The sequence below is a fragment of the Gossypium raimondii genome, chromosome 6 (genome assembly GCF_025698545.1).
Source record: "Gossypium raimondii isolate GPD5lz chromosome 6, ASM2569854v1, whole genome shotgun sequence".
Taxonomy (NCBI): domain Eukaryota; kingdom Viridiplantae; phylum Streptophyta; class Magnoliopsida; order Malvales; family Malvaceae; genus Gossypium; species Gossypium raimondii.
The window spans coordinates 953592-965644 of NC_068570.1; the positions used below are offsets into that span (position 1 = coordinate 953592).

A 12053-nucleotide genomic window follows, 5' to 3' on the forward strand; every position below is an offset into this window, starting at 1 on the left:
TGGATATTTTTCATCACATCATTCATGATCCGTTTCTAATTATTTAATGACATTTCAGTACTTTTTTTGTATGCCATTAACACATAATATTGATAATTTTTTTACCCTGAACCTTGAATAAGTTCAGGATTTGGGGTTCGAGTTCATAATTTCGGTTCGAGATTTAAGATTTTGGGTTTCGAGTAAAAAAATTACCAAAATTATGTCTTATGGACATGGAAAATATTGCCTAAATGTTATTAAAGTGATGGGAAGGGTTCATAACATAATTTCTCGATTGTTTTTTTATGTTGTAACAAACTCTAAACTAATAACTTTTTTTTTTAATTTGAATTTTTTTTTAACAATTGGTTAGGGGAAACACCGAAATCTAACCAACTTTTTTTTCATTGATTATCATATTATTGTGTCATCCAAATATTTAACTTTTAATATCTTTATTTGATAGATATTTGGATATAATTAAAAATATAATTTTTAATATATAAAAGGAAAATTTACATTTTAGGTCTTTTAATTTAGCATCAACTTTCATGTCTTTAAATTATTATTATTATTATTATTATTATTATTATTATTATTATTATTATCAATTAAGTCATTTGTGCTAGTAATTCTTATAAAAAGTTGACATATATGGCCTCTTATGAAAAATTTTTAAAATATAAACTAATTTAATGATAAAATTATTTATTGGCCTCTTTGAAATTTTATAATTTAAATTTTGGTACTTAAAATTTTTACTTCCTTCACCGCTAGGCTATTGACTGCAAATACTTAACGAAAGATGGCATAAGTAATTTGTTCAGTGATAACAATAAAAGAAGTTCGATGATATAATTTACTAATAAAAAATAAAAATTGAAATTCGTTCTACTCGAATTAGAAATTGACTCAAATCTGGAATGATTTGAACTTGAAATTAACATGATCCGAACAAGTTACGTGAAAAATGACTCAAACCTAAAGTGACCAGAACCCAAAATGATACGAACCCTAATACCTAGACTTGAAAAAAAAAACCTGCCCTTGAAACCCAATTGACTCAAATCTAAAACAACTTAAATCTAACATTACCCAAACCCGAATTTGATTTGAACTAGAGGCGAATTTAAAGGGAGCAAGCAAGGGTCTTAGCACCTCGAAATGGAAAAATTACCTTTTAAACCCCTAGTAAATGAAATTTTTAAAAATTAATGTTTGATAAAATTACATTTTAACATCCAAAAAATAAAAAAGATTTAGTCCCTTAAAAAACATGAAATTATAAGTAATACAAAATAAAATTACACATTGACCTCACAAAAAAAATTATAATTCAATTCCACCCTTTTTAAACAAATTCCCACATTTACCACTTTACCCATACTTCGAACCAAAATGATCCAAAACCAACCCACTATATATCAATGATGTTTGAATCGGATCAAACTAACCGAGATATTGATCCAGAGAATGGCTTTGAACTAGTTAAATTGGGTCTTTTTATTTTTTAATAATTATTTAGTCGAATCGATCAGACCGTTAAATCGGTATCTTAATCAATTCGACTACCAATCTGAACTGGGTATATATATATATATATATGTCTTAGTTTAATACATCTTTGGGGAGAGAGATTCTTGGATCTTTAGTCTTTTTCTTGATTGAGATTTTGTTGGGGGGTTACCTTTTTGACAAACAAAAATAGGAATCGTTGTTGAAACCAAAATTGTAGTTCACGTAATGTCCAAACAAAACCTCTTAAAATCAATTTTGTTTCAATTTCATGTGACATAAAAAGTTGCCTTTTTCATTGTTGAAAACCAAATGAAACCTAAAATGTTTGCATTGCTTTCGCTTCCTACTTAATTAATCATTCCTTCTTTCTTTAATGTTCAATTTCACTCCTTCAAGTTATCCCAAATCCTCCCTCATTTACAACCCATTTTTGCCCAATCTTATATATGGCTTAAAATATGCTTTAAGCCCCTCTACTTTTTGTTTATTTAAAATTTAGTCCTTTGAAGAATTTTGTCCATCTACTTTTTCGGATTAAGAAAATTTAAGTCCAATTGCTGACACCATTCAATTTAGGTTAAAATATACCATAATTTCCTGTACCTTTTGAAGATTTAGAATTTAGTTCATTTATGTTTCGAATTTCAGAATCCAGGTCCAACTGTTAAGGCAGTTAAATTTGTTGGTGTGACATTTTGAAATAATAAAAAAAATACTCACTTGGTAACCATGTAATTAAAAATCAATGTTGTAATTAATTGGAATTTAATAAAAAAGTTAGCAGTGCTAACAGTTGAACTGAACTTTGAAATCTGAAAAGTAGAGGGATTAAATTCCAAATTTTAGATGAGTATAGGGACTTATGGCATATTTTAACCTTAAATTTATTATGTTAAATTCATGTTCATTACAACATCATTTTTTTTTGGTTACATAGTTACCGAGTAAGTGTTATTTATTACAAAATGTCAACCCAACGAATTCAACATGAAAATTTTAACGATGTTAACAATTGAATTCTAAATTTTGAAATATGAAAAGTAAAGAGTACAATGCCTTTGAGCATATTTTAATCATATATATTATAAGGGAAAAGGGTAATGATTGTTTAAAATTGATCCGAGACTTATATCAAAAAGACATAATAAATCATATGTCATAAATCACTAAAATAACTTTCGATATAACACATTTTTACATTTACACGTTACATATATAAATAATTATATTTATTCAATATAAAATAAATAAATATATATCACAATTTAAATTCCTTTCATATAATTACATCAAATTAACCAAATTTTGTGTATCGAATTACATATTTAATAAAAAAATTATGTTAAATTTGACTTCCATCGTGGGACCAAAGTGTCCTATGAATAAGTGACACCGCAGCCGTTGGTTACAGTAGGGTCCACTGACATTAATTTCGATCGAATCGTCTTATGAAATTCAATACAAATTAATAATTTTCAATTTAACTTTTTATCATTTATTAATATAAAAAGCTATTATTATAAAAAGTAAAATTTTTGATGGATTAAAGTGTAATTTTATCGTTATTAATTTTGCTCTTTTATTAAATAATATTTTGATTATTTCTTTATGTTTGAACTTATACACTGAGGAATAATGGAATATAGCTAAATTATTATTTTAATTTTAAAAATGACATTGATGAATTATTATTCATAAAATATATGTACCAAAAAATTCCATAAAATACATATATATATATATATATATATCTTTAATTTGCTAAAACTCATCTTTCGAATTAATAAATAATTAAAACAAAGAATTAATTGTATTCGATATCTCCAAACTATGTTTTTCGCTTTAAATTGGTCATTAAACTTCAAACCATTTTAAGTACATCCTCAAAGTATCAACGTTGTATAAATCGAGTCTTTCTTAGGGTGTAGACCTTTTAATTTTTAAAAAATTTAAGTTGATAAAAGTAAAATTGCACTTTGGCCCCCTAAATTATAATTTAATCTTTTAAGCTAGAAAATGATAAAATTTGATTTAATATTTTAAAAATCATAAATATATAAGCTATTAAAATGGTGAAATTGCATTTTACTATCGTAAAAATTACAATTTAATTTCGACTTCCTAAAAATTTTCTAGCTTCACCACTAGTCCTTCATTATTAAAATCATTAACTTATCCGTTAAATAACATGTCAAACATTATGTGACATAATTTAAAATAATTTTTTTAAAAATAAGTATTGTAAATAATTTGGTTTTGAGAATTTCAAAGGTTTTATATAAGATTTTCAAAAGTTACGTGACAACATTCTACTTTTATTTAAAATTTCTTTTTAAATTATGTCATCGAGATTTGACGCGTCGTTTAGCGATTAATTTAATAATTTTAGTGTTGATTAATATATAACCTCGATAGTTTAGATATATAATTAGAAGGAGCTTTTTCTATAAAATGCCTTATTCAGATCATGCACATCTAATTTAAAAATTTTATTTAAAAGTTAAAAAGGTATTTTTTATTTAAAATTTTAATCCAATTATAAACATCTAATATCTGTCAAAATTTATCAATTTGATATATTTAATTTCCGTGAATCATATGTCACGTCAAAATTTATTAATTTTGACGAAATTTAAAATGCAAAAAAATGGACACATAACATATTCTTATATAAATTAAATATATAGGATAAGGACCTTAAAAAAATTAAATGTTGAATAGGGATCTAAAAGAAAACTACAAATTGTACGTGATTCACATAAATTCAGGTTATATAAATTAAAGTTGAATTAAATAAATTGGATATGTAAAAATTATGGAATTAATTATTATATATTCCAATTGTAAGTGATCATCAATACAGATCAGAGGAGGAAGATTCTTTTAGGATTCACCTAAATCTAAAATTTATGTCAATAAAATTTATTTATTTATTTTGCATTAATTTATAATATAGTACGATATAGATATAACTAAATAATTTATTAATGGGATTTAATTTTCAAATCAAAGAAATTAAGAGACTAAATTATCAAAAATTAAGGTTTAATATATTATTTGGTACTCGAGTTTGACATTTTTTTCAATGTGCTGTTTGTGCTATTTTTGGTCTAATATGGTTCTTATGTTTGACAAAAGTTATATATTTTGGTACCCAAAGGTAACGATGCTAATTTTTTAATATTAAATTTGGGTTTTAGGGTCGATTTGATGAAAGTTAATTGTTGATATGATTAAGTTTGGATTTTTCATGGTTTGTTAATTGAATAACTGAATGTGACTTAATTTTGTTTTTAGTGTTAATTCGATAAAAGTTAATTGCTAATATTATTAATTAATTATAATTTTTATCAAATCAACTCTAAAACCTAAATTTAACACTAAAAAGTTATCATTGTTACCTTCAGGTACCAAAATGTATAATTATTGTTAAATACAAGTACCATACCAAGGGCGTAGCTAGGGGGCTGGCAGGTCTCCGCCCCCCTTAAAATGAAAAAAAATAATTTAATCTTTTAAAAATTATAAAGATATAAACTATTAAAATGATAAAATTATATTTTTACTATTGTAAAAATTATAATTTAATTTTGGCCCCTTAAAAGAAATTTCTAGCTTCGCCTCAGTACAATATAGGATCAAAAAATAACATAGGTACCACATTAGAAAAATGTATCAAACTCATATACCAAATTAAGCATTAAACCAAAATTTAAGTATAAAACTACATTTCAATAAATATTAAAAGAACAGGGACTAATAGTAGAATTAAACCATTTTTATCTCGATTATCACCTTCTCCTGTAGGAGAAAAAGTAAGCAATATATAATACATATATATATTTAAATATTATATATATATATAGTTTTACCCACCCCACCAGTCTTTGGATTTTATGTTGTTTATTATTATTATTATTATTATTTGCTATAATCTCCTCTGTATACCCATTTAATCCCTCTTTCAGTTTTGTTCACTGTCACTGTTTCTCATCTCTTTCTTTGAGAAAACCCAGAAAAAAAGATAAAGGAAAAAGCTTTAGAAAATTTCGTCCTTTTTAGCAGTGTTAATTAATTTACTGTTTGAAGAAAAAAAAAACCCAATTCTCTATTTAGAAAGAACAATTATATTTTCCCCTATATATATTTGCTTGGGCTTCTTCAAATCGAAAGAAGCTCTGCAAATTTTGGAATTTAAAAAAAAAATCATTTTGGGCTTTCAATTTTGGGAGAGAAATGTGGAGCAAAGAGCTGTTTTTCTGGGTTTTAGAACCGATTGGAGAATCGACGGAGATTTGATGGGAATTATTATTATGAGAGTTTAATGCTTTACTTTTTGAACGGTTCATGGAGGTTATAATCCGGTTTGGTTTAAGAACCATAACCAGATTTGATTTGAAGCTTCGATTTGCTGCTGTTTTATTGCAGGTAAAGCTTCGATTTCACTGTAAATTGTATAAAAATGGCTAGCATGATTTTTGGGTTTTTAATTGTAAAAATTAAAACAAGTTGTGGAATTCTTGGGTTACTGAGAAAATTAGAAATTTGCTGTTTTTTTTTTTTAATTTTCTTCATTTAAAGATGTGATTCATTGGGGGGTTCTTTATAGTTCTATTTATATTTATTGATTTTTTTTTTCTTTTTGTAACCTTTTTTTTGGGGGGGGGGATTTCTTTCCTTTTTGGAAGCTGTTCATTAAGGGTTTTCGTTTTGGACTTTTAGTCGAATTAGTATTTAGAAATTTGAAAATTATTGCTTTTGAATTATTTGAATTTGAAACTTTTTAGGGGGTGAAGGCCATGATTTGCAAAAATTTAATCAAAGGATTTGCTACTTTTAGTTTGGTTTTTATTAGATCCATTGTTGCATATAGTTTTCTTTTTACTTTTGCCTTTTTGGTTTTAGTTTATGTGGTTTCTTGTTTGAGCTTTATTTTAATCTGTACTGCAGATTTTATTGATTTTGTTATGGTTCGAAGCTGCTACCTGTAAGCTTCGGGAGCGAAACGATCTGCAATGGGAAAGCCGAGGACGAGGAAGTAGTGAAAACATTGTTTCACATTCATGTATTCATGACCAGATAGTTGAAGAGAGGAGGCGACCGGGTCGAAAGGTTTATTCGGTTACCCCCCAAGTTTATGAGCACCCTGGTATTGGACATCACAAAGGAAGGTCTTTGCTTGGGATTCCTGAGTTGCTGAAGCATTCAAAGGATGTTAAACAACCGATAAGAATATTTTTAAATTACGATGCTGTTGGTCACTCGCAGGATAGAGATTGTCGAGGAGTTGGTGACATTGTGAAGGTCGGTGTTATTGTGTCCTTTGTGATGTCTTTAGCATTGTAGTTATGGTTATGATTGTGGGTCTAATTTCGGGTTTTTTGTTGTTTACCAGCTTGGGGAGCCGCCTTTGAGTTCTCCAACTGGCACGCCCTCATGTAATCCTCATGGTGATCCTCCAATCTATGGTGATTGTTGGTATAATTGTACTTTGGATGATATATCTGGGGAGGACAAACGTCGACGCCTTCGCAAGGTTTGAGTTAATACATTCTATAAATGAATTTGCTTTTTTGTGTTAGGGTTGGGCTGAAGCTAACTTTCGAAAGAAATTTAATGAAGGCTCTAGGGCAGACAGCTGACTGGTTCAAGAGAGCCTTGGCTGTAGAGCCTGTGAGAGGGAACTTGAGATTGAGTGGATATTCTGCGTGTGGACAAGACGGGGGCGTACAGCTTCCTCGTGAATATGTTGAAGGTATCTGTTTGCAGTTTCATAACTTGATATTAAGTTAAAAGTATCATGGAGGACTCTGTACTAGGAGTTAGATTGTATTTTTCCCTTTATACTAAAAAAATGGGCAAATTAGTTCCTATATGTTAGATCAAAGATCAAACTGGTCATTTCTGTTAAAAAATTCATCCAATAACCAGACAGTTACACGTTCATTCTGACATACAGGACCAGTTCTTAATAGTGGAAATGGATGAAATTTTCAACAGGAGGACTAGTTTGCTCTTGGATTTAATGTATAGTGACTAATTTGCCCATTTTTTAGTAGAGGGAGCAAAATGCAATTTGACTTCCATTACAAGGACCTCTATGGTACTTTTACATGATATTGGCCTCCATGAGCATTTTCCTATCGGGTTCATTCTTTTGTTACTGTTATCTTTCCCTGCAGATGGTGTTGCCGGTGCAGACTTGGTCCTTCTTGTTACTACGAGACCTACCACTGGCAACACTTTAGCATGGGCGGTAGCATGTGAGCGTGACCAATGGGGCCGTGCAATTGCTGGTAATTTCTTGTTGGCCCTTCATATGTTGCTGTTTTGTGCAGTAGAAATCTAAAATCAAAAGCAATGGTGTACTTCTGTTTTGTAGGTCATGTGAATGTAGCTCCTCGACATTTAACAGCCGAAGCAGAGACTTTACTTTCAGCTACACTTATCCACGAGGTTTGATGGTGTTAATTTTATGAATTTGGAAGAGTATAGAAGGAAATTGTGTGTCCTAAACACCATGGTTGTTTTAATCCAGGTTATGCATGTTCTTGGCTTTGACCCGCATGCTTTTGCTCATTTTAGGGATGAGAGAAAACGGAGGCGAAGTCAGGTAATTGCATGGAATGTACTGTGAACTCGTTCATTGCCTTTGAAATCGGACTTCCATAACACACTTAGTATTTTGTAATTTGTATGTGTACAAATTAGTTATCTCTGTATTTTATGAAAAGTTTTAGAGCCTCACTATCACATGGTTATCTCTTTGTGCGTTTGCAGGTTACTGTACAAACCATGGATGAAAAGCTTGGTAGGATGGTAACTCGTGTAGTGCTTCCACGTGTTGTCATGCATTCACGACATCACTATGGGGTATTGTTAACTTCTTTGTTGACCGGAGTTTCATGGCTTTAGATTATTGATAAAAACACAATGAAAAAGATTGAACAAATAGTTGATGATAGTTAAATTGACAGGCATTCTCGGAAAATTTTACTGGCTTAGAGCTAGAAGATGGGGGAGGACGTGGCACATCAGGTATTTGATTCTGTCTCTGTTATTGTTGCCACTCCCTTGTCTATCAAGGCATTGGTCCGTAGTAGTTTGGTCCTTAATGTTTCGAGTGATGACTTGGCTGCAGGATCTCATTGGGAAAAAAGGCTTTTGATGAATGAGATAATGACAGGATCAGTGGATACAAGATCGGTAGTTTCAAAAATGACTCTGGCGTTGTTGGAGGATAGTGGATGGTATCAAGCTAACTATAGCATGGCGGATCGTCTCGACTGGGGTCGTAACCAAGGAACAGATTTCGTTACTTCTCCTTGCAATCTCTGGAAGGGAGCGTATCATTGCAATACAACCAATTTATCTGGCTGTACATATAACCGGGAAGCTGAGGGTTACTGCCCTATTGTAAATTATAGTGGTGACCTACCTCAATGGGCTCGATATTTTCCTCAAGCTAACAAGGGTATGTTCTTTGTTTTCAACTTGGATTCCTTATCTACAGGGATTGAAAAATAGGTGTATTTTCGGTTTTTCTGCATGCAACTTGTCCTCGTGAGTCCTTGAACTTTGTTATCGACTTTTGCAGGTGGTCAATCTTCGTTGGCTGATTATTGCACTTACTTTGTGGCTTATTCTGATGGATCTTGTACCGATTCTAATAGTGCAAGGGCCCCAGATAGAATGTTAGGTGAAGTGAGAGGGAGTAACTCCAGGTGAGTTTTAACCCCGAAAAATCTTAAGTGGGGGCTCCATTTAAACTTTTCCGTTTTATCTTTGATATAGTTAGAACTTTTGAGACAATGGTTGATGAGTATTCTTTTCGTGATTATGTAGGTGCATGGCTTCATCATTAGTGCGTACTGGTTTTGTGCGGGGCTCCGTGACCCAAGGAAACGGTTGTTACCAGCACAGATGTGTAAATAACTCATTAGAGGTAAGTATTGGTGCTTGTGAAGCAAAGACTTCGATTTCTAACAGTAAAAGTTAAGGTTGGCGTTAATAAATTGTTCTTTTAGGTTGCTGTGGATGGTATTTGGAAAGTGTGTCCTAAATCTGGTGGACCGGTTCAGTTCCCTGGTTTTAATGGTAAATTCGATGACCCAACTTTTTAGTCAGTAGGATCTAATATATATAGACTAATAATTTTGTTTGATGTTTCTATCTGTAGGTGAACTGATTTGTCCTGCTTACCACGAACTCTGTAGCACTGGCACTGTTTCCATGTCCGGGCAATGTCCAAATTCTTGTAACTTTAACGGTGACTGTGTCAACGGAAAATGTCATTGCTTTCTGGGGTTTCATGGTCATGATTGCAGTAAAAGTGAGCTCTACGATCCTTATTGGTTTTATTATTTGGTTATGTATAAGATAAAACACGGTATGTTCAATCTCTTCCAAGCTAATTCTTTTAAATAAACTGATGTTATTTTTCTGGTCTTCGTGTTATATAATATTCAGGGTCTTGCCCCAGCAATTGTAATGAGCGTGGAAAGTGCCTGCCAAATGGGGTATGCGAATGTGAAAACAGTCGTACGGGCATTGATTGCTCCACGGGTAATATGTTTACTTGTCTTGACTATAGATACTCGCCATTTTTCTGCTAGTTTCTTTGCACCGACTCCTTTTGAAGCATCTTTTCCCGCATAGTTAAGCATGCATATATGAGATCTGTTCTTTCTATTATTTCCTCCTCTTTCAAGAAAAACAAAATGAAGCTTCGAGTGCTGTTTCAATATGCTTAAGACACTCATAGACACCTCTCGAGATTTTCATTTCATTATAAAAAATGTTGGGATAAATGCAGTTAAATAATGCCATATTTCCCCTTCATGTTTCCGCATTCTTACCATTTTACTTTGGAATTATATACCAGCTGTTTGCGATGAACAATGCAGTCTCCATGGTGGTGTCTGTGACAATGGAGTTTGTGAGTTCCGCTGCTCTGACTACGCAGGCTACACGTGCCAGAACAGCTCGACTCTTCTCTCGAGTCTTTCGGTATGCAAAGATGTATTAGAGAGGGAGTTATCCGGGCAACATTGCGCCCCAAGCGAGGCAAGTATATTACAACAGCTAGAAGAAGTCGTTGTCATGCCTAATTACCACCGTTTATTCCCTAGCGGTGCTCGAAAGTTGTTTAATAATGTCTTTGGGAGCAGCTACTGCGATGCAGCTGCCAAGCGACTGGCCTGCTGGGTAATGTAGCTCACCCCCTAGCTCTTCTATTTCCAAGCATTTGTTTTTTTCACTAGTTGTACCATGGAGTCTCTTATACTAGAAGTCAGATTGCATTTTGTTTCATCTACTCAAAAAATTGACAAATTAGCTCATATACGTTAAATCAAAGAGCAAATTAATCTTTCTGTTAAAAATTTCATCCATTTTCACTGTTAAAAACTGGCTCTAATTTTTAATAGTGGAAATGGATGAAATTTTTAACAGAAAAAAATCAATTTGCTCTAACATATAAGGACTAATATGCCCATTTTTTTAATAGAGGTGGCAAAATGCAATCTGACTTTTAATACAGAGGCCTCCATGATACCTTTACCATTGTTATCTTATCTCCATTTCAGTTTCAGGTTCTCATCTCTTATTCATTTTCCTTAACCAGATCTCGATCCAAAAATGCGATAACGATTGGGACAACAGACTACGTGTATGCCATTCGGCATGTCAATCATATAATTTAGCATGCGGAGCATCACTAGATTGCTCGGACCAAACTCTCTTTAGTAGCGAAGAGGAAGGTGACGGCCAATGTACCGGCTTCGGCGAGACCAAGGTTTCATGGTATAATCGGTTTCGAACTAGTTTCTTTTCAAGAAATACTGGTTTGAAAGGATTGTCTGTAAAATATAAGCAGTTTTAGCATATCCAAAGCTACCCCTTTTTTTAGGGTTTTTCAGTGTAGGAAAAGTGGCACTTAATGGTATGTGCCCTAGGCATAGAATTTCATTGTGTTCGGCCCCAAATTCAATTAGAAAAATAGGGCTTGATTTCATGTAGAGAAAATTGAAAAATGTATTAGAAAGCACCAAAAAGAAAGGAAAAAAAAAATGCTCTGTTGAGCCAATGATCCATGTATGGCCGAAGGCCTTTGAAAGGAAATTTAAAAAAAAAAATTCCCATATTTTTCTGTATATTTGTTCATGCTTTTATCTCATATATATATATATATATATATATATATATATATATATATCCCTTGTTCATGTTTGTATGGTTTAAGATGGACGAGGTTGTTTTTATAAATTTTGTCTCTTGAAAACATGTGTTAGTAGATATTTGTAGCCATTTTACATTGTTCCTTGTCTTTTCGTTTTATTATTTTGTGTTGGATAAATATTCAAAAATTTCACGAATATCATTTTAGTAAATATAATTTATATTTTTTAATTTTTGTTATGTTGGTTTTACTACTAGTTGGATCGGAACCGTTAGAATATCGGTTCACAAAATGGAATTGGATTAAAAAATATCAACATGTTACTTTCAAAGATTACGGTTTAAGTCAAGACTTAAATTTCAAATTTGAAAAA

The 12053-nt window shown here is 31.5% G+C and overlaps 1 protein-coding gene across 1 annotated transcript; it reads left to right on the forward strand.

The window, feature by feature from the left end:
• Positions 1 to 5433: 5433 nt before the first annotated feature.
• On the forward strand, positions 5434 to 11654 carry LOC105772974 (uncharacterized). The gene is made up of 17 exons (XM_012594512.2): positions 5434 to 5928; positions 6451 to 6804; positions 6896 to 7036; positions 7123 to 7255; positions 7683 to 7796; positions 7883 to 7956; positions 8039 to 8113; positions 8281 to 8373; positions 8478 to 8538; positions 8642 to 8974; positions 9098 to 9224; positions 9346 to 9445; positions 9528 to 9597; positions 9680 to 9832; positions 9970 to 10065; positions 10385 to 10707; positions 11126 to 11654. The coding sequence occupies exons 1-17, from the start codon at positions 5848 to 5850 to the stop codon at positions 11381 to 11383; spliced, it is 2586 nt and encodes an 861-aa protein (XP_012449966.1). The 5' UTR covers positions 5434 to 5847; the 3' UTR covers positions 11384 to 11654.
• Positions 11655 to 12053: the final 399 nt, after the last annotated feature.

Bases quoted from the DNA above. Each gene is read 5' to 3' on its own strand.
- LOC105772974 (XM_012594512.2), top strand. From the start codon at position 5,848: ATGGAGGTTATAATCCGGTTTGGTTTAAGAACCATAACCAGATTTGAT. The intron at 8,975-9,097 runs GTATGTTCTTTG...CGACTTTTGCAG, and splicing joins TTTTCCTCAAGCTAACAAGG to GTGGTCAATCTTCGTTGGCT. The intron at 9,446-9,527 runs GTAAGTATTGGT...TTGTTCTTTTAG, and splicing joins GTGTAAATAACTCATTAGAG to GTTGCTGTGGATGGTATTTG.